Below are 24,069 nucleotides of genomic sequence, written 5' to 3' on the forward strand. Positions count from 1 at the left end.
TTGCTCTCTTCCATTTATTCCTTTTATATATAGATTTTTTTTTCCTTTTTCTCTTTTTGTGAGTGTGTATGTGTATGCTTCCTTGTGTGAGTTTGTCTGTATAGTTTTGCTTTTACCATTTGTCCTAGGGTTCTATCTGTCTGGGTTTTTTGTTTGTTTCCTTGTTTTTAGTATAGTTTCTAGTGCTTGTTATCATTGGTGGATTTGTTTTATGGTTTGGTTGCTCTCTTCTTTCTATCTTTCTTTTTTTATTACTTCTTGATTTTTTTATTTTTAATTATTTTTTATTTAAAAAACTTTTATTATGTTTATTTTTTCTTTCTTTCCTTCTTTTCTCCCTTTTCTTCTGAGCCATGTGACAGGTAGGGTCTTGGTGCTCTAGCCAGGTGTCAGGCCTGTGCCTCTGAGGTGGGAGAGCCGAGTTCAGGACATTGGTCTACAAGAGACCTCCCGGCTCCAGGTAATATCAAATGGTGAAAGCTCTCCCAGACATCTCCATCTCAACGTTAAGACCCAGCTCCACTCAATGACCAGCAAGATACAGTGCTGGAAACCCTATGACAAACAAATAGCAGGACAGAAACACAACCCCACCCATTAACAGAGAGGCTGCCTAAAATCATAATAAGGTCAGAGACACCCCAAAACACACCACTGAACACGGTCCTGCACACTAGAAAGACAAGATCCAGCCTCATACACCAGAACACAGGCACCAGTCCCCTCGACCAGGAAGCCTACACAACCCACTGAACCAAACTTGGCCACTGGGGGCAGACACCAAAAACAACGGGAACTACGAACCTGCAAACTGCAAAAAGGAGACCCCAAACATAGTAAGTTAAGCAAAATGAGAAGACACAGAAACACACAGCAAATAAAGGAGCAAGGTAAAAACCCACGAGACCAAACAAATGAACAGGAAATAGGCAGTCTACCTGAAAAAGAAGTCAGAGTAATGATAGTAAAGATGATCCAAATTCTTGGAAATAGAATGGAGGAAATGCAAGAAACGTTTAACAAGAACCTAGAAGAACTAAACAGCATACAAACAATGCTGAACAACACAATAAATGAAATTTAAAATTCTCTAGAAGGAATCAACAGCAGAATAACTGAGGCAGAAGAACGGATAAGTGACCTGGAAGATAAAATAGTGGAAATAACTACTGCAGAGCAGAATAAAGAAAAAAGAATGAAGAGAATTGAGGACAGTCTCAGAGACCTCTGGGACAACATTAAATGCACCAACATTTGAATTACAGGAGTCCTAGAAGAAGAAGAGAAAAAGAAAGGGACTGAGAAAATATTTGAAGAGATTATAGTTGAAAAATTCCCTAATATGGGAAAGGAAATAATCAATCAAGTCCAGGAAGCACAGAGAGTCCCATACAGGGTAAATGCAAGGAGAAACGCATCAAGACATATATTAATCAAACTATCAAAAATTAAATACAAAGAAAAAACATTAAAAGCAGCAAGGGAAAAGCAACAAATAACATACAAGGGAATCCCCATAAGATTAACAGCTGATCTTTCAGCAGAAACTCTGCGAGCTAGAAGGGAGTGGCAGGACATATTTAAAGTGATGAAAGGGAAAAACCTACAACCAAGATTACTCTGCCCAGCTAGGATCTCATTCAGGTAAGATGGAGAAATTAAAACCTTTACAGACGAGCAAAACCTAAGAGAATTCAGCACCACCGAGCCAGCTTTACAACAAATGCTAAAGGAACTTCTCTAGGTAGGAAACACAAGAGAAGGAAAAGACCTACAATAACAAACCCAAAACAATTAAGAAAATGGTAATAGCAACATACATATCAATAATTACCTTAAATGTAAATGGATTAAATGCTCCAACCAAAAGAAACAGACTGGCTGAATGGATACAAACAGAAGACCGATATATATGCTGTCTATAAGAGACACACTTCAGACCAAGGGACACATACAGATTGAAAGTGAGGGGATGGAAGAAGGTATTCCATGCAAATGCAAATCAAAAGAAAGCTGGAGTAGCAATGCTCGTATCAGAAAAAATAGACTTTAAAATAAAGACTATTACAAGAAACAAAGAAGGACACTACATAAGGATCAAGGGATGAATCCAAGAAGAAGATATAACACTTGTAAATATTTATGCACCCAACATAGGAGCACCACAATACATAAGGCAAATGTTAACAGCCATAAAAGGGGAAATCGACAGTAACACAATCATAGTAGGGGACTTTAACACCCCACTTTCACCAATGGACAGATCATCCAAAATGAAAATAAATAAGGAAACACAAGCTTTAAATGATACATTAAACAAGATGGACTTAATTGATACTTATAGGACATTCCATCCAAAAACAACAGAATACACTTTCTTCTCAAGTACTCATGGAACATTCTCCAGGATACATCATATCTTGGGTCACAAATCAAGCCTTGGTAGATTAAAGAAAATTGAAATCATATCAAGTATCTTTTCCGACCAAAACGCTATGAAACTAGATATCAATTACAGGAAAAAGTCTGTAAAAACTACAAACACATGGAGGCTAAACAATACACTACTAAATAACCAAGAGACCAGTGAAGAAATCAAAGAGGAAAGCAAAAAATATCTAGAAAAAAATGACAATGAAAACACAACGACCCAAAGCCTATGGGATGCAGCAAAAGCAGTTCTAAGAGGCAAGTTTATAGCAATACAATCCTACCTCAAGAGACAAGAAACATCTCAAATAAAAACCTAACCTTACACCAAAAGCAATTAGAGAAAGAAGAACAAAAAACCCCATAGTTAGCAGAAGGAAAGAAATCATAAAGATCAGATCAGAAATAAATGAAAAAGAAATGAAGGAAACAATAGCAAAGATCAATAAAACTAAAAGCTGGTTCTTTGAGAAGATAAACGAAATTGATAAACCATTAGGCAGACTCACCACAAAAAAAAGGGAGAAGACCCAAATCAATAGAATTAGAAGTGAGAAAGAAGTAACAACTGACACTACAGAAATACAAAGGATCATGAGAGATTACTACAAGCAACTATATGCTAATAAAATGGACAACCTGGAAGAAATGGACAAATTCTTAGAAAAGCACAACCTTCCGAGACTGAACCAGGAAGAAATAGAAAATATAAACAGACCAATCACAAGCACTGAAATTGAGACTGTGACTAAAAATCTTCCAACAAACAAAAGCCCAGGACCAGATGGCTTCACAGGTGAATTCTATCAAACATTTAGAGAAGAGCTAGCACCTATCCTTCTCAAACTCTTCCAAAATATTGCAGAGGGAGGAACACCCCCAAACTCTTTCCATGAGGCCTCTATCACCCTGACACCAAAACCAGACAGAGATGCCACAAAAGTAGAAAACTACCGGCTACTATCACTGATGAACATAGGTGCAAAAATCCTCAGCAAAATACTAGCAAACAGAATCCAACAGCACATTCAAAGGATCATACACCATGATCAAGTGGGGTTTATCCCAGGAATGCAAGGATTCTTCAATATATGCAAATCAATCAACGTGATACACCATATCAACAAATTGAAGGAGAAAAACCAAATGATCATCTCAATACATGCAGAAAAAGCTTTCAACAAAATTCAACACCGATTTATGATAAAAACCCTCCAGACAGTAGGCATAGAGGGAACTTACCTCAACATAATAAAGGCCATATATGACAAACCCACAGCCAACATCGTTCTCAATGGTGAAAAACTGAAAGCATTTCCTCTAAGATCAGGAATAAGACAAGGATGTCCACTCTCACCACTATTATTCAACATAGTTTTGGAAGTTTTAGCCACAGCAATCAGAGAAGAAAAAGAAATAAAAGGAATCCAGATTGGAAAAGAAGAAGTAAAGCTGTCATTGTTTGCAGATTACATGATACTATACATAGAGAATCCTAAAGATGCTACCAGAAAACTACTAGAGCCAATCAGTGAATTTGGTAAAGTAGCAGGATACAAAATTAATGCACAGAAATCTCTTGCATCCCTATACACTAATGATGAAAAATCTGAAAGAGAAATTAAGGAAACACTCTCATTTACCATTGCAAAAAAAGAATAAAATACATAGGAATAAACCTACCTAAGGAGACAAAAAGACCCGAATGCAGAAAACTATAAGACACTGATGAAAGAAATTAAAGATGATACGCACAGATGGAGAGATATACCAGATTCTTGGATTGGAAGAATCAACACTGTGAAAATGACTATACTACCCAAAGCAATCTACAGATTCAATGCAATCCCTATCAAACTACCAATGGCATTTTTCACAGAATTAGAACAAAAAATTTCACAATTTGTATGGAAACACAAAAGACCCTGAATAGCCAAAGCAATCTTGAGAAAGAAAAATGGAGCTGGAGGAATCAGGCTCCCGGACTTCAGACTATACTACAAAGGTACAGTAATGAAGACAGTATGGTACTGGCAGAAAAACAGAAATATAGATCAATGGAACGGGATAGAAAGCCCAGAGATAAACCCACGCACATATGGTCACCTTATTTTTTAATAAGGAGGCAAGAATATACAATGGAGAAAAGACAGACTCTTCAATAAGTGGCACTGGGAAAACTGGACAGCTACATGTAAAAGAATGAAATTAGAACACTCCCTAACACCATACACAAAAATAAACTCCAAATGGATTAAAGACCTAAATGTAAGGCCAGACACTATAAAACTCCTAGAGGAAAACATAGGCAGAACGCTCTATGACATAAATCACAGCAAAGATCCTTTTTGACCCACCTCCTAGAGTAATGGAAATAAAAACAAAAATAAACACATGGGACCTAATGAAACTTAAAACCTTCTGCACAGCAAAGGAAACTATAAACAGGACAAAAAGACAACCCTCAGAATGGGAGAAAATATTTGCAAACGAAGCAACTGACAAAAGATTAATCCCCAAAATTTACAAGCAGCTCATGTAGCTCAATATCAAAAAAACAAAAAACTCAATCCACAAATGGGCAGAAGATCTAAGTAGACATTTCTCCAAAGAAGATATACAGATTGTCATCAAACACATGAAAGGATGCTCAACATCACTAATCATTAGAGAAATGCAAATCAAAACTACAATGAGGTATCACCTCACACAGGTCAGAATGGCCATCATCAAAAAATCTACAAACAATAAATGCTGGAGAGCGTGTGGAGAAAAGGGAACCCTCTTGCACTGTTGGTGGGGATGTAAATTGATACAGCCACTATGGAGAACAGTATGGAGGTTCCTTAAAAAACTAAAAATAGAACTACCATATGACCCAGCAATCCCACCACTGGGCATATACCCTAAAAAAAACATAATTCAAAAAGAGTCATGTACCGAAATGTTCATTGCAGCTCTATTTACAATAGCCAGGACATGGAAGCAACCTAAGTGTCCATCGACAGATGAATGGATAAAGAAGATGTGGCACATATATACAATGGAATATTACTCAGCCATAAAAATAAACAAAATCGAGTTATTTGTAGTGAGGTGGATGGACCTAGAGTCTGTCATACAGAGTGAAGTAAGTCAGAAAGAGAAAAACAAATACCATGTGCTAACACATATATATGGAATCTAAAAAAAAAAAAAAAAGGTTCTGAAGAACCTAGGGGCAGGACAGGAATAAAGACGCAGATGTAGAGAATAGACTTGAGGACACAGGGAGGGGGAAGGGTAAGCTGGGACAAAGTGAGAGTGTGGCATGGACATATATACACTACCAAATGTAAAATAAATACATTTTACATAGCACAGGGAGATCAGCTCAGTGCTTTGTGACCACCTAGAGGGATGGGATAGGGAGGGTGGGAGGGAGACGCGAGAGGGAGGAGATATGGGGATATATGAATATATATGTATGGCTGATGCACTGTGTTATAAAGCAGAAACTAACACACCACTGTAGAGCAATTATACTCCAACTAAGATTTAAAAAAAAAAGAAAAAGAAATCATTTGCATTTCTATACACTAACAACAAACTACCTGAAAAAGAAATTAAGAAATCAATCCCACTTACAATAGTATAAAAAACAATGAAATACTTAGAAATAAGTTTAACCAAGGAAAAATCTATACACTGAAAGCTATGACACTGATGAAAAAGACTGAAGAAGACAGAAATCAATGGAAAGGTATCTGTGTTCTTGGATTGGAAAAATTAATATTGTGAAAATTTCCATACTACCCAAAGTAATCTAAAGATTCAGTGCAATCCTACCAAAATTCCAATGGTATTTTTCATAGAAACATCTATCCTAAAATTTGAAAATACCATCCTAAAGGTTGAAATCATTATCTTGACGGGAAAACTGCATACCCATGTTCACTGCAGCATTATTCACAATAGCCAAGATATGGAAACAACCTAAATGTCCTTTGATGAATGAATGTGTAAAGAAAATGCATGGTAGATAATTGCAATGGAATATTATTCAGCCATAAAAAAGAAGGAAATCCTGCCATTTGTGACAACATAGATGAGCCTGGAGGGCATTATGCTAATTGATATAAGCCAGACAAGAATGACAAATACATATGGTATCAGTTACATGTGGAATTTTTTTAAGCCAATTTCATAGAAACAGAAAGTAGAATGGTAGTGGCCAGGGGCTGGGGGGAGAGGTAAATGGGGTAGTATAGGTCAAAGAGTACAAAGTTTTCAACTATAAGAAGAATAAGAACCCAATGTACAACATGGTGACTATAGTTGGTAATATGGTGTCATGTACTTAAATGTTGCTGAGTAGTTAAGCATTCTCACCATACACACACAAAAAAATTTAACTATGTCTTTAAAAATAATACAAATGAACTTATTTACAAAACATAAATAGACCCACAGACATAGAAAACAAACCTATAGTTACCAAAGGGGATAACAGGATTGGGGGAGATAAATTAAGTGTTTGGGATTAACATGTACACACTACCATATAAAAAATAGGTAACCAGGGACTTCCCTGGTGGCGCAGTGGTTAAGAATCCGCCTGCCAATGCAGGGGACATGGGTTCGATCCCTGGTCCAGGAAGACCGCACATGCCGTGGAGCAGCTAAGCCCAGGAGCCACAACTACTGAAGCCCGTGTGCCTAGAGCCCATGCTCTGCAACAAGAGAAGCCACCACAATGAGAAGCCCAAGCACCGCAACGAAGAGTAGCCCCTGCTCTCCGCAACTAGAGGAAGCCCGCACGTAGCAACAAAGATGCAATGCAGCCAAAAAAAAAAAAAAAAAAAATAGGTAACCAGCAAGGACCTACTGTATAGCACAGGGAACTATGCTCAATATCTTGTAATAACCTATAATCGAAAAGCATGTGTAAAAGTATAGATATATATATATTTATATAAAAAACGGAATCACTTTGCTGTACACCAGAAACTAACACGGCATTGTAAATCAACTATACTTCCACTATACTTTAATAAAAAAATAAAAAGAAAATAATTAATATGTAAAGTGATGGATGTGTTATTTTGATCATTCTATATGTATATGTGTATCAAATCATCAAGTTGTCCATTTTAAAATATACAGTTATAGTTGGCAATTATTCCCAATTATTCCTCAATAAAGTTTTTTTAAAAATAAGATAAATAATCATAACATTTCAAAAAAGAGAGAAAGAAAAAATTAAGCCAACCCCACAGGGGTCCAAGCTCCAGGGATCACTGTAACATTGACCACATAACCACGGTGAGGTGCTGTGAACCTGCTGTATGGCAGAAAGGCAAAGGAGGTGCCTCCCAAGCTAGCTGCTCAACAAAATCTCTTCTGCTCAGAGAAGAGGGACTAACATTGGCCAACCCCATTGCAATTATGTTCCATGAACTCCAGTCCAGGAAAGGATATAGTAGGTAAGTCATAAAAAAGTTTTTCTTCCCCTTTCCTCAAAGTGTATTAAAAATATAGTCACCCAAAAGTAACTAAGCAATGACCTTCAGGGAGTTTTAAGATAAGAAAACTTTGGTCCAGGTGATATCATCTCCGCCACTCCATAGTCTGCTACTTTCAGACTATTCCACACCATACCTGAGTAGTGTTGAAAAGGCAGAATAAGTAGCTGAAGGTGACCCTGATGCCATCATTATCAATTAGCATTAACTATGCCAGAATCCAGGTAACTCCAAAAACGACTGCAACAGATACCGTGCTAAGAAACTTCTTTAGGATTGAAACCTTCTTTGTGCTAAGTAAGAGAAAACAAGAAAGGAAATATGGTTCATTCAGGTTTTTACTTATTAATATCATTGTTACCCTCCTACTGAAAATATGTATTCAGCTGTACATATACACTGTTCATTAAACAATATTATGCCTCAGGTGGAAAAACCTATGTCACTCTGAATAAAAGAGAGGAAGGAAGGAAGGGAGGAAGACAGTGATATCTGCTTAAAAGCTCAGGCATAAACAGTTCCTTAAATACTACTGCAGGTTAATTTCACATAGAATTAACTTTTTCTTTGGAACTGAATTTGATTTTAGCGATTATAACTACTGGATCAGTAATTCCTTTTTTGGGCATCTGGGACCGTCCCATGCCATAAGTTGATATCAGAATGAAAAGTTATTAAAGCGCAGAGTGACCTACTTCCCTGTCATGCTAAGTCTATATCCCTGGAACCTGAGCTTGGCTATATGACTTACTTTGACCAGAGGGACATTAGCATTTGTTCCACAAACAAAGGCTTGAGAGCATTCCACTCATCAGAGCGTGTCTTTTCTTATTGCTCTTTGGAACCCTGAGAGTACTATGTTAAAAGAGAGACCACATGCAGCAGAGATGAGCTTTCCCAACTGAGCAGTTCCCATTCAATACCAACCAACCACCAACCATCAGACATGAAAGTGATTCATCCTAAATTATCTACCAGCATTCAAGCCAGCTAAAACCAAAACAACTACATGATCAACACTCAGACTTATGACAAGTAATAAATATTTATCATTCTAAGCCATTGAATTTGGGGGTAATTTGTTACACAGCAAAAGCTAACTGATACATAGAAGAAAATTTGTTAAACAATTAAATTGTAACCTGCTCTTCACTGTAACTAAGCTAATTTAAGAACCATGAGCTACCAGTCAAAATTTTGAAACATTACAAATTTGTTTGATGTCTGTGGCCAAAATGATATTGCTTTGTATAAAAGAAATATAACTTAACTTACAATTAGGCTAACAAGACTTCACCAAGGTTTTTCTGCATTGTTAAGAAAACATAGGTTTGAATGATTATCAGTGATAGTCTTTTCTCCACATTTCCCTTCAATATGGGTTATCATCCATATAGGAAAGATGATACTCTTGATTGGTAAAGTACACGTTTAAGATTACATTCCCACTAATGATGGCTGTTTTCACCCATCTGTTCATTCAAAATGGATCTATATGGTGACCAACAAAGTTCACAGATGTACTTACAGTAAGTCTACTTGGGTTAAGAAGAGTCTTGTAGAATTAAGCCTGAATTCACAGCCTCATTAACACTGTGTTCTAACCAATTCATGCTGTGGGATGTGGAGTTGGCGGGAGTCTATGTGTTTAATAGTTTCTGTTCTTTGTCTCTCCAACTGAAAGCTCTTTCTGTATATTAGTGATGACAATGAAAATGCTTATTGGGGTCAGAAAAGTTACGGAGAGGAAAGAAGCAGTTCACATGGGAACTGATAAACCAGAGAGCACACGCCCCATCTGCAGGGAATGTGGGCCCAATGTTGCCCGATGTTCCAATTTTTATATGTTTGCAACTAATTTTTAAAACTTTAAAGCTATTATGTGATTCAGGTAACACATGTAAAATATAACCTACAGTTACTAGTTTCTAAAATGAAAATACAGTTGCCAGCATCTACTCACAACCCTCTCATATTTTTAATTATTCAAATCTGATTTCATGAATATTTGGGATTGGGGGATAAATGTTTTTTCTTGATGTCTTTGGGTTGGGTTTTTAGTTGGGCTCATACAGCACAAAAGTATCTTAGGTAATGCAATAGACTCACGTTGTAGTCTTGATCTTGGAAGATGAGAAGATCCACCTTCTGAGACAAAGTTTAAGAGAAAATCTGTCCTGCAAACCACATATCCTTGCCATTTCCCCCAAATCTGAAAACTCTTCTAGGAGCTGTGGATGTATTCCTGTGCTATATTTAGTGCTAGATGAGCCATGCCTTCCAGCTTCTGATTCATTGGGAATCTTACCTCTTCAGATTCTGATTATTCTTCCACAGCACTTTGACTACAATGACAATAAATATAACAACATTGCTGATGTGGATAATGATCATAGGTATGATGAATGACCACAACAATGGACTTGTTATCAAACCACTGCTTTCTTGAGTTGCCAGCCAGCAGCTGTGGAGAGAAAAGAAATGATTTCAGCAGACTAAGAAAGCAGAGAAAAGAAATGATTTCAGCAGAAAGAAAGGTATACAAACTCTTCTCTATGCTGTTCACACCATTGACATTCACTCGACTGAAAGACTTGCTAAAAGTCAATATCTCTTTGCCTTCTATATATTGGAGATGATTTTCAAGAATTCAACCAAGTAGAAAAATTAAATGCATTGATTCTGCCAAATTTCTCTGTGAGACAGTATGGGCTAGTGGAAAGAAAGTGGGCTTTTGAGTTAGCCAGTCCTGAATATAAATGTCACTGTCTGTCACTTACTAGGTTTCTGACTTTAGTTAAGTTACTGTTTAATTTTCTTTTTGACTATGTAGCACACTCAGATGGCTCAAAATTTTAAAGGTACAAATCATCATAGAGAGACAAGACCCCTCCTACAACTATCCCTACTCACCTAGTTTTTATCTCCGGCGGTATTCAATGTTTCTTGTGTATTCTTCCAGATTTAGACTATGCATACACCAGCAAATGTATATTTTTTCCTGATTCTGAAGCAAAGGATAACATGATACTTCTATACCTTACTTAAAAACACATCTTGGAGATCATTCCATATCAGAATATAAAGATTATCCTCATGATTTTTTATGGCTGCATATTATTCCATTATTTCATTATACCATAAATTATTTAAACTGTCTCTTATTAATAGGCATTTTTTAAAGTTTAATGTTTAAAAAATATTTGAATAGTTCTTTAACCTCATTGCGTCTGTTTTTGTTTTTGTCTTTTTGTTATTGTCGGTGGTAGTTTTGGTGGTATTTTTTTTCTCGTCTGTGAAGTGTAGTAATCATCTCCTGGCATTGTTGTAAGAATAAATTCATTCATTTAATAAGTATTTACAGAGTACATGCTATGTGCCAGACATTGTTCTAGATACCAAGATATTAGCAGTGAATGAAAAACCAAAATGCCTTTCTTTAGTGAATTTATTCTAATGCAGAAAATAAATAAAACTAATGAATTAATAAGATATATACCATAACAGAAGTTAACAAGTGCTGTGAAGAAAAATAAAGCAGGTAATGAGGGTAGGTATTACTATGTATATGTATATGTGTGTCTGTGTGTCTGTGTGTATGCCTGGGGGACCAGGGGAGGAAATGTTTCATTTTAAATAGAGTGGTCAGGAAAATCCTTATGGAAAAAAATATTTGATCTGAAGTAGATGAGGGGGAAGGGTGTTCTAGACAGAGGGAACAGCAAGTGCAAAGGCTCTGAGTTGAGAGCTTAAGCAAAGAGGCCAGTGTGGCTAGAACAGAGTATGTAAGTAGATGGGATTAGTAAAAAGATGCAAATTATGTCAGGGCTTTATAGGTGACTGCATGTACTCTTGGCAAGAAGGAGAAACTTAACATGCTCTGTCTTTAGTTTTAAAAGTATTACTTTAGCTAGATGCAGGGATAAAAGAAGAGCACATACCAAAGGAGGAGATCAGCTAGGGGTCTACTGCAACAATCAGGTGGCTTGGAACCAGGGAGAGGAGATGTTGAGAAATAGTCTGATTCTAGATATGTTTAAAAGTAAAACAAAAGGGGACTTCCCTGGTGGTCCAGTGGTTAAGACTCCACGCTCCCAATGTAGGGGGCCTGGGTTCGATCCCTCATCACGAAACTAGATTCCACATGCCATGACTAAAAGCCTGCATGTGGCAACTAAAGATTCAACTAAGATCATTCATGCCACAGTGAAGATCCCACGTGCTGCAACTAAGACCCAGCGCAGCCAAATAAATAAATATATATATTTTTTAAAAGTAAAGCAAAAGGATTTATTGATAGGTTAGATGGGAGATATAGGAGAGTTAAGAGTGACTCCAAATCTTTGGCTTGAGTATCTGGAAGGATGGAATTACTGTCAACTGAGTTGGGGAAGATGATGAGAAGAGCAGGTTTGGGAGGGAAGACCAGGAGACGTCCCATCACTTGTCCAGCCAAGTGAAGGTATCAGGTAGGCAGTAGGGTATTAACAAAATAATGTGAGAAGCCCTGGTATATATTTGGCAATCAATTAATGTCTGTTTTCTTTCCCTTGTAGGTAAACACCATTATTATACATGCCAAAGGATTTCTAAGCTGTTTTGCATTGGAATGTTGTTACAATTTAAATTATTAGAAATCATATTTCTAATCTGAATGACCTAGAAGGAAATTGGGATGATTTCAGATCTCTGTAATGAATTTTAAAAATGAAAAGGAGGAGATTGGTTCAAGATGGTGGAGTAGAAGGAGGTGCACTCACTCCTTCTTGCAAGAGCACCAGAATCACAACGAACTGCTGAACAATCATTTACAGGAAAACACTGGAACTCACCAAAAAAAGATACCCCACATCCAAAGACAAAGGAGAAGCCAAAATAAGATGATAGGAGGGGCACAATCACAATAAAATCAAATCCCATAACCATTGCGTGGGCGACTCACAAACTGGAGAACAATTATACCACAGAAGTCCACCCACTGGAGTGAAGGTTCTGAGCCCCACATCAGGCTTCCCAACCTGGGGGTCCAGCAACGGGAGGAGGAATCCCCAGAGAATTGGACTTTGCAGTCAGGCAGGATTTGACTGCAGGACTTCAACAGGACTGAGGGAAACAGAGACTTCACTCTTGGAGGGTACACACAAAATCTTGTACATACCAGGACCCAGGGGGAAGGAGCAGTGACTCCATAGGAGACTGAACCAACCTACCTGCTAGTGTTGGAGGGTCTCCTGCAAAGGCAGGGGGTGGCTGTGGCCCCCCATGGGGACAAGGACACTGGCAGTAGAAGTTCTGGGAAGTACTCCTTGGTGTGAGCCCTCCCAAAGTCCACCATTAGCCCCACCAAAGAGCCTGTAGTCTCCAGTGCTGGGTCGCCTCAGGCCAAATGACCAACAGGGAGAGAACACAGCCCCACCCTTCAGCAGACAAATGGATTAAAGTTTTACTGAGCTCTGCCCACCAGAGCAACACCCAGCTCTACCTACCACCAGTCCCTCCCATCACGAAGCTTGCACAAGCCTCTTAGATAGCCTCATCCACCAGAGGGCAGACAGCAGAAGCAAGAAGAACTACAATCCTGCAGCCTGCAGAACAAAAACCACAATCACAGAAAGACAGACAAAATGAAAAGGCAGAGGATTATGTCCTAGATGAAGGAACAAGATAAAACCCCAGAACAGCAACTAAATGAAGTGGAGATAGGCAACCTTCCAGAAAAAGAATTCAGAATAATGATAGTGAAGATGATCCAGGACCTCAGAAAAAGGATGGAGGAAAGAATCGAGGAAATGCAAGAAATGTTTAACAAAACCTAGAAGAATTGAAGAACAAACAAACAGAGATGAACAATACAATAACTGAATTGAAAAATACACTAGAAGGAATCAATAGCAGAATAACTGAGACAGAAGAATGGATTAGTGACCTGGAAGACAGAATGGTGGAAATCACTGCTGCAGAACAGAATAAAGAAAAAAGAATGAAAAGAAATGAAGACAGCCTAAGAGACCTCTGGGACAACAAACGCACCAACATTCATATTATAGGGGTCCCAGAAGGAGAAGAGAGAGAGAAAGGACCAGAGAAAATATTTGAAAAGATTATAGTCGAAAACTTCCCTAACATGGGAAAGGAAATAGCCACCCGAGTCCAGGAAGCACAGAGAGTCCCATACAGGATAAACCCAAGGATAAACATGCCGAGACACACATTAATCAAACTGGCAAAAATTAAAGACAAAGAAAAATTATTGAAAGCAGCAAAGGAAAAATGACAAACAACATACAAGGGAACCCCCATAAGGTTGAGAGTTGATTTCTCAGCAGTTTAAAAGGGGAAGACAGGATAGAGAAAGAAAATGAATATCCAACTCTATCAGATAAAGACAGACTTACAAATTATGAAACAATTTAGACAAATATTTATCTTTATCTGTATGAGTCATGAGTTATTTAAACTTTAGACAACACAATTTCTAAGTATTACTATTTGTACTATAGATCTGTGTGTGTATGCATACAAATGTCTGTAAGGTTCCTCAGTTACCTCACACAGATGGGGAGACCTGGATGGGGAACAGGCTTGGATGCCTGTGGCCATGAGGAGGTATGCACTGGGAAGGGACACCTCCTCACCTCCTCCATCCTTTGTATTACTTGGAGAGATAGTCACGCTGGATTTGTTCTCATGAGCCTCTCCCTTAGTTATTCTGAATCTAATCACCCAGATTTTGAAAAATAGACTGCTGAGGAGACAGATGGATCCTCCATGCAGACTAACCCTTGTAGGAGTGGGATTTCTAGAATTGAGATTGGAGAGTCACAAGGTCAAGGTTGCATCTGACAAACAGCTATGAACCTGAGGTCTGGAGAGCATCATAGGTGAACCTCAGATGAAGCGTTTAACTCCTTGGTGATTTTGTCATGAAACGGGAAAAGACAGCTGTAGAAGATATAGCATATGCTTCCAGAAAATTCTTCCTCATGCATTATAATTTCCCAGTGGTTACCTCAACCCTTCAGGGAAGTGTGAAACAGCCTATATGGTGGGACAGAGATTTGGGGGATAGAGCATTAAATAGGAGTGTGGCCTGCCCTGCAGTCGCCCCTTAACTGGGTCCTGGCAGAGATAGCAGTACATCAAGGGAACTGGGTTAGGGGTTTTGGGTGTGACTGGCAGAACTGGGAGCCATGGTGGGGGGACAGGGAGTATGATATATTGAGGAGCAACTTCTGGGAAGATAACTCAAGAAAACCCAAAAAAGTCCCTCCTCTTTCTAAATATATCCTGAAGAAATGTGAGCCTTGATGTGTGTGTATAGGGTGGAAAGTGGGGGATAAGGGTCCAAGATGTAGCTGATATTCATGTTACACATCCTTTCCCCTCTTCCCAACTCTTACTATCAGTTACCTAGTGTCTTCCCTAACATCTAATACTGTACTCAGGAAAGAATCTGCTCTCAATTATTTACATCTTGGTGTGACTAAATTTAAGACAGCAGGCTTCTTTCTACTGAAGACTTCTGTAGGAGTAGGTCTAGCCCTGTGGCTGGGTTAGGATAGGAAATTAATAATAATGCAATTTGAGGTGAATTACCTCTCCCATGAGATATTTGCATTTTACTCCTGATATCTAATTGTGCAATTAAAATTTTAAAACTCATTAAAAGATATTTAATCCCAATTAAACAGAGAAAATAGTGCCTAGAGTATATGGCTCCTAAAATCAAGCCAGGCAGTTAGCTCCCTATTCTACACTTGGTCATGGTCAGCCCTGGAAATAGGTAAGCACTCTGACACCACAGCCTTCCCTTGGGTATACTTGCACATTTCCAAGAGTTTTGTTTTGATTTGAGTTGGTTTGGGACTTAAGGCCGAATCCAGGGATCAGAATGGTTGAATTTACAAAATAAGAAGGGAAGATAAATTAAAGAGCAGTTGCCATTTGGTAGCAGAAATACACATAGAGTTCAGCCCCGCTTTCTTACTCTCCCCACATGGAAGGCAAATACTATGCATTCAGGTACTTCCATTATTGACAGTTAATTTTTCATGCTGGAGTCACAGGGAGAATTTATGGGTGAGAAATCATCATGAAATACTCATTATAACCATATCAACATAGAATTGGTTCATAAGCATGGATAGTGCTCTTCAAGCACTTTCATGGATACTGCGCTTCAAACAGTTTCAAGTGTGAAAATGTTTTCACACTTGCTTGACCCTTCATAGTAACCCCAGAGCAGGTATTACTATTATTGTTATTCCCATTTTCTAGATGAGAAAACTAAGATAAGGGGTTACTAAGGATCACATTTCCTGTGTCCTGTGATTTTCAGACTTAATCAAAGAAGACAAATTTAATATTAAAAAAGTTCACATTTATAAATTTAGAAGACAATTACTTGCTTTATGAAAGGGTTTATCATAGGAAATTTTCATGTCACCATATTTAAAATATACTGTGTTCTTTGAGAATTTGAAATACACAGTTATAATATGACAATTATAAAGTGAGATGCATATTACAGTGACACTTGGACTCAATGTCATTGAATAGTTACACTCATATCAAAGAAATGGACATTTAAAAAAATATAAACTTACATTTCCTCTCGCCGGTAGTCTAACTCCCACTGTGAATTATTCCCATTCTGAGAATAAATAATTCCCACTGTCACAGCTACCACTATAGCCGGGACTCCTATGTGATAAAGAGTCATAGAATTAATAATTTACCCAAGACTGGGATTAATTATAAAGGAACATGAATGAATTATACACCTGACCTTTCTCAGGATGTATTGTTCTTTCCACTATAGACAGTGTACTAAATGATCCTACAGATGTAGGTCAACAGTAGACATAGTTTTTCTGTGTTTTCTTTTCCCTATCAGTGTTGGCTATACATATCAATCCTATACTATTTCTGATTTCTTTGTAACTCTTACCACAATTTCCACTCTTAAATGGTCTAATTCCTCTTTCACTTGAATAAATTTAAATTTAGATAACACGAAAACAACTCTCCTTTGTTGGAACTCATTAAATTTTCCAAATTATTTTTCTTAAAAGAGTCACTCTGATTGTCTTGAAACATTTCTTTTAAAGTAGCTAGGAAAAGCAGGGTCAGCAGAGTGGTGGGATGAATTGGGAAACTGGGATTGACATATATACACTAATATGTATAACATAGATAACTAATAAGAAGCTGCTGTATTTTAAAAAATAAAATAAAATTCAAAAAAAGAGAAAGTTAATTTACAAAAAAAAAAATAAAGTAGCTAGGAAGTTTATATGTGGTCTAAATCTCAAGTCAAATAAATAGAGATGTTAAAGGAAATGAACATCTTGAAGTTAGCTCATGATGTATCTAGTATAGCTGCTTTGATAACATCTGCCTTCTTCACAGGAGAAGACACTCCTTCACTAGACAGAAGGCACTCCTAGTGATTGCTGGATTTTCCATCTCCCCTACCACAAGGCCTTGTACTATTAGGTCTTCAATCGGTGTTTGTTTAAATTAAATGATTTCAACAAAATTAAATTCCTGAGTAAGTGGAGAAGCAAACACTTACCCCATCCAATTAAAGAGATGAAAAGAATGAAATGCTGAGGAAGAGGCTTCATGGTCCTAATAAGAAGGAAATAGAGCTGGGCAGCACTGAGTCCCATCCAGGTAAATGTCACTAACACAAAATAGTGCAGCAAGATAATCGCGTGCATGTGGGATTCAAGATGACAACGGTGTCTTGTCTGGACATTTCATTATTACTGAAGTCAGTATTATCAGTGTCACTATGACTTGTCTTTAAGTTCTTATTGGAGTTTTCGATTCCAAACACAAAAAGGAGGTTGAAAATCAACATTGATGTGCACAGATTGACCAATACCCAGGTTACTGAGGTTTTTCTGACTTTCCTGAAGATAAATAAATAAATATAATTAATAAACAAAACAACTACAAAAAATAAACTCCAGTGAAATCATGAGGGAACAAAAGAATATTATTACCCACTGTAAATCTAGCTCATAGCCCAGTGGGCCAGCTGGTAAATGGACCTTACCAACTACACCAGACAAACATTCTCTCTTCTTACCTGAATCTCACAAAGTGAGTTTGAGAAAACATGTTGATACCTCCTTTCTTGAACCTGTCTTTTAATCCAAGGTGATAGATGTTTTCCAGAGAAGCCCTCCTGTGAACTCTACGTCCTGGAGTTTATGCCCCGTGTAGCCCCATCCAGGGCTGTCCAGTGACTTGATATAAATAACAGAATGCAGCAGAAGGCCTGGCAGCCAGGGCCAACTTATCCATCAGACAGTGGTGCTTAGCATCCACAATATGTTTATACTTCTATGGCCCACAACAAGGTCTTCTAATGTAAAACATGCCCAAGGACTGTTCCTTCATCTGAAGATATAATTTGTGGGTGTAGAACCAAGTTCTCTTTGAAACTCACGACATATCACAGGTCTCTGTATATTACGGTACACAGCCCAGTATTAAAGAAAGTTATAAAATTTCCATTCACTACCATCTAGATCCTTATGAATTTTTCAGTTTATAAGGCATCTTGAAATAAGTATTTCACTATTAATGTGCTTAAAGTTCTAACATGTTCAAGAACTTCTCTATTTCTAATGTCTCAGAATTTGATGAACAAATCTGTTTGCTAATTATATATCCTTTATGGTACTACCATAACATTCCACCATGGTCATTCTTAGTCTTTGGATTCCCACACTGAATAAAAAGCTTATATTAAAACAGAACTCTGTCCATCCTCATGATATTTTAGTTGAGATTTTCCGGATAATTCAAAACTTTATTTTAAGTCTTCTGAAAGGTTTAATGAGCAGAAATGCAAAAAGCATTCAAAAGAATCCATTTATATAAAAGTAAAGTTCGTTTTTAATTTTTCTCCAATTTCAAACATAAATTATCTACAGAGAGAACAGGCTATTTTCAAATAGGCTATTTTCAAATGGGTCTTCTGTATATTACTATATTCTGTGCATTTTTATTATATGCACAGAAATATATAATATATATATCATCTATGACAGCAAAACTGCTAAAAACAAGTTGATAGAGGACACGCACACACACACACACACAAATATGATGACAATTGGAAGGCGTGAGATTTTATGCAAAGAAACTATCGGGTTGGCCAAAAAGTTCATTCTGGTTTTTCCGTGCCATCTTACAGAAAAACCCAGACGAACTTTTTGGTCAAACCAATAGTTACGCAGCTACCACAACTTATTCACATGGAACCAAATAACTGTCTGTTCAAGTGTCTTTACAAATGAAAAGACAGATATAAGAGCCATTTCACTTTACATGACAGACATAATTACATGGCATGTAATTTTCCTTCAAGGCACTTACCACAATTTGTAATTATATATTTATTTCTGTATATATTTGTACAACGTCTGTCTTTCCCCCGAGAATGTAAATTCCAAGGGAGAGGGGAGTTTATATGTCTTGTTCATAGTTTTGTATTTACCTCCTCACATGTTGCTTGGCACATAGTAAACACTCAGTGTAAAAATTTTAAACGAAGGGCAAGAGACTCATTAAGTGTGAAAGGTAAAGAAAAGAATCAAAAATAATTCTGGCTCTTTGGACAAATGGCTTATTCTAAGTATAGGGCAGAAAAAGTGAAAGATGTACCTGGACCATCTTGCTGTGCCTTAAATAAGGAAACGCTTATAAACTGACAGGGACATGAAAAAACAACATGAAAGGACTCCCTGCAGCTGCACTGGAGAGTACACTTCTTTCCAAAGTAATATAGTGACTAAATATAGAAGGAATTATAGATTAGAGATCATCATTCACCCACCAGTGTAATCATATATACCAGTTAGGATCATCAGTGAATACCAAAACCACTGAGTAAAAGTTGGGGAACAGAATATTCACACAGTCTCCAAGTTTCACTGCATGGATTGCCTATTATTTACAAAGGGAAAAATTGAGACTTTACAGTATAGAAATCTACCAGACACTATTTTAAACAAGGAAGCAAATGACACAGCAATAACGGGACAAACTGACATCATGCACTTCTTGCTGGGCCACAATGAAAAAGACTTAATGATTAGAATTCTCATCAAAAAAATGTAACCTGTATCTAATCATTGGAAAATTTCAGAGAAATTTTATATTGTAGAATATTCTACCTTCTATAAAATAACTAACCTGAACACTTCAAATGTTTTAATGTCATGAAAGACCAAAACAAACAAATTTAAAAAGCAGAGGAATTATTCTAGGCTAAAGACAACTAAAGAGACACAATTACTAAATAAATTGGGGGGGGGGACAGCTAAAATGGACATAATTGGAACAGCTGGAGAAATCTGAATAAGGACATTAACATGAAAACATATTAATGTTAAATTCTTGAGTTAAATATTCTGAGTGAGGATAATAATATTATACTATGTAGGAGTGCCCTTGTTTTTAGGAGATGCATACATGCTTGAAGAATTTGGAGATGACAGTCATGATGTTTACAACTTACTTTCAAAATATCAGGAAAAAATAGGAAAAGAGAGAAAGCAAAATATTAACAACTGGTGAATCCAGGTGAAGGATATTTGGGTGTTCACTTAGTCTCTTTCAACATTTCTATAGACTTTTAATTTTTCTAAATAAAACTTCAGGAAAAAATGTTTAAATGGCAATACCTTTAGAACAAAAAATTCCTGAATCTACACATCTGAGAAAACAGTTGTGAAGGAATTTATTAGAGAGAAATAATTCTGAAGGAAAGAAGCATTATGATACATCTTGAGTTTGCGAGGAAAAACCAGGTGAGAATACATTTTTTTCTTTAGTTTCCATATACATGTGTTAGCATATGGTATTTGTTTTTCTCTTTCTGACTTACTTCACTCTGTATGACAGATTCTAGGTCCATCCACCTCACTACAAATGACTCAATTTCGTTTCTTTTTATGGCTGAGTAATATTCCATTGTATATATGTGCCACATCTTCTTTATCCATTCATCTGTCGATGGATACTTAGGTGGCTTCCATGTCCTGGCTATTGTAAATAGAGCTGCAATGAACATTGTGGTACATGATTCTTTTTGAATTATGGTTTTCTCAGGGTATATGCCCAGTAGTGGGATGGCTGGGTCATATGGTAGTTCTATTTTTGTTTTTTAAGGAACCTCCATACTGTTCTCCATAGTGGCTATATCAATTTACATTCCCACCAACAGTGCAAGAGGGTTACCTTTTCTCCACACCCTCTCCAGCATTCATTGTAGATTTTCTGATGATGCCCATTCTAACCGGTGTGAGGTGATACCTCACTGTAGTTTTGATTTGCATTTCTCTAATGATTAGTGATGTTAAGCATCCTTTCATGTGTTTCTTGGCCATCTGTATATCTTCTTTGGAGAAATGTCTGTTTAGGTTTTCTGCCCATTTTTGGATTGGGTTGTTTGTTTTTTTGATATTGAGCTGCATGAGCTGCTTGTAAATTTTGGAGATTAATCCTTTGTCAGTTGCTTCGTTGGCAAATATTTTCTCCGATTCTGAGGGTTGTCTTTTTGTCTTGTTTATGGTTTCCTTTGCTGTGCAAAAGCTTTTAAGTTTCATTAGGTCCCATTTGTTTATTTTTGTTTCTATTTCCATTCCTCTAAGAGGTGGGTCAAAAAGGATCTTGCTGTGATTTATGTCATAGAGCATTCAGCCTATGTTTTCCTCTAAGAGTTTTATAGTGTCTGGCTTTACATTTAGGTCTTTAATCCATTTTGAGTTTATTTTTGTGTATGGTGTTAGGGAGTGTTCTAAATTCATTCTTTTACATGTAGCTGTCCAGTTTTCCCAGCACCATTTATTGAAGAGGCTGTCTTTTCTCCATTGTATATTCTTGCCTCCTTTTTCAAAAATAAGGTGACCATATGTACGTGGGTTTATCTCTGGGCTTTCTATCCCATCCCATTGATCTATATTTCTGTTTTTCTGCCAGTACCATACTGTCTTGACTACTGTAGCTTTGTAGTATAGTCTGAAGTCAGGGAGCCTGATTCCTCCAGCTCCGTTTTTCTTTCTCAAGATTCCTTTGGCTATTCAGGGTCTTTTGTGTTTCCATACAAATTGTGAAATTCTTTGTTCTAATTCTGTGAAAATTGCCATTGGTATTTTGATAGGGATTGCATTGAATCTGTAGATTGCTTTGGGTAGTATAGTCATTTTCACAGTGTTGATTCTTCCAATCCAAGAACATGGTATATCTCTCCATCTGTTTGTATCATCTTTAATTTCTTTCATCATTGTCTTATAGTTTTCTGCATACGGGTCTTTTGTCTCCATAGGTAGGTTTATTCCTAGGTATTTTATTCTTTTTGTGGCAATGGTAAATGGTAGTGTTTCCTTAATTTCTCTTTCAGATTTTTCATCATTAGTGTATAGGAATGCAAGAGATTTCTGTGCATTAATTTTGTATCCTGCTACTTTACCAAACTCATTGATTAGCTCTAGTAGTTTTCTGGTAGCATCTTTAGGATTCTCTATGTATAGTATCATCTCATCTGCAAACAGTGACAGCTTTACTTCTTTTCCAATTTGTATTTCTTTTATTTCTTTTTGTTCTCTGATTGCTGTGGCTAAAAATTCCAAAACTATGTTGAATAACAGTGGTAGAGTGGGCAACCTTGTCTTGTTCCTGATCTTAGAGGAAATGGTTTCAGTTTTTCACCATTGAGAACGATGTTGGCTGTGGGTTTGTCATATATAGCCTTTATTATGTTGAGGTAAGTTCCCTCTCTGCCTACTGTCTGGAGGGTTTTTATCATAAATGGGTGTTCAATTTTGTTGAAAGCATTTTCTGCATGTATTGAGATGATCATATGGTTTTTCTCCTTCAATTTGTTGATATGGTGTATCACGTTGATTGATTTGCATATATTGAAGAATCCTTGCATTCCTGGGATAAACCCCACTTGATCATGGTGTATGATCCTTTTAATGTGCTGCTGGATTCTGTTTGCTAGTATTTTGTTGAGGATTTTTGCAGCTATGTTCATCAGTGATATTGGCCGGTAGTTTTCTTCTTTTGTGACATCTTTGTCTGGGTTTGGTATCTGGGTGATGGTGGCCTTGTAGAATGAGTTTGGGAGTGTTCCTCTCTCTGCTATATTTTGGAAGAGTTTGAGAAGGATAGGTGTTAGCTCTTCTCTAAATGTTTGATAGAATTCACCTGTGAAGCCATCTGGTCCTGGGCCTTTGTTTGTTGGAAGATTTTTAATCACAGTTTCAATTTCAGGGCTTCTGATTGGTCTGTTTATATTTTCTATTTCTTCCTGGTTCAGTCTCAGAAGGTTGTGCTTTTCTAAGAATTTGTCCATTTCTTCCAGGTTGTCCATTTTACTGGCATATAGTTGCTTGTAGTAATCTCTCATGATTCTTTGTAATTCTGCAGTGTCAGTTGTTACTTCTCCTTTTTCATTTCTAATTCTATTGATTTGAGTCTTCTTTTTTTCTTGATGATTTTGGCTAATGGTTTATCAATTTTGTTTATCTTCTCAAAGAACCAGCTTGTAGTTTTACTGATCTTTGCTATCATTTCATTCATTTCTTTTTCTTTTATTTCTGATCTGATCTTTATGATTTCTTTCCTTCTGCTAACTTTAGGGGGTTTTGTTTTTCTTTCTCTATTTGCTTTAGGTGTAAGGTTAGGGTGTTTTCTGAGATGTTTCTTGTTTCTTCTTTTTTTTTTTTGGCTATGTTGTGTCTTCGTTGCTGCACACGGGCTAGCTCTAGTTGCGGCAAGCAGGGGCTATTCTTTGTTGTGGTGCACAGGCTTCTCATTGCGGTGGCTTCTCTTGTTGTGGAGCACCAGCTCTAGGCATTCAAGCTTTGGCAGTTATGGCACGCAGGCTCAGTAGTTGTGGCACACAGGCTTAGCTGCTCCACGGTATGTGGGATCCTCCCAGACTAGGGCTCTAACCCACGTCCCCTGCACCGGCAGGCAGATTCTTAACCACTGTGCCACTAGGGAAGTCCGAGATGTTTCTTGTTTCTTGAGGTAGGATTGTATTGGTGTAAACGTCCCTCTTAGAATGGCTTTTGCTGCATCCCATAGGCTTTGGGTAGTGGTG

The 24,069-nt window shown here is 37.3% G+C and overlaps 1 protein-coding gene across 1 annotated transcript in view; it reads right to left on the reverse strand.

Annotated features, from left to right (window-relative positions):
- Window positions 1-24,069, reverse strand: part of ADGRG7 (adhesion G protein-coupled receptor G7) — an 85,100-nt gene that overhangs the window by 13,194 nt on the left and 47,837 nt on the right. Inside the window, 5 exon segments of the mRNA XM_057544940.1 lie at window positions 8,071-8,227; window positions 10,243-10,398; window positions 16,541-16,637; window positions 17,512-17,652; window positions 17,655-17,854. Of these exon segments, the coding sequence (XP_057400923.1) occupies window positions 8,071-8,227; window positions 10,243-10,398; window positions 16,541-16,637; window positions 17,512-17,652; window positions 17,655-17,854 (751 nt within the window).

The sequence above is a fragment of the Balaenoptera acutorostrata genome, chromosome 4 (assembly GCF_949987535.1).
Source record: "Balaenoptera acutorostrata chromosome 4, mBalAcu1.1, whole genome shotgun sequence".
Classification (NCBI taxonomy): Eukaryota; Metazoa; Chordata; class Mammalia; order Artiodactyla; family Balaenopteridae; genus Balaenoptera; species Balaenoptera acutorostrata.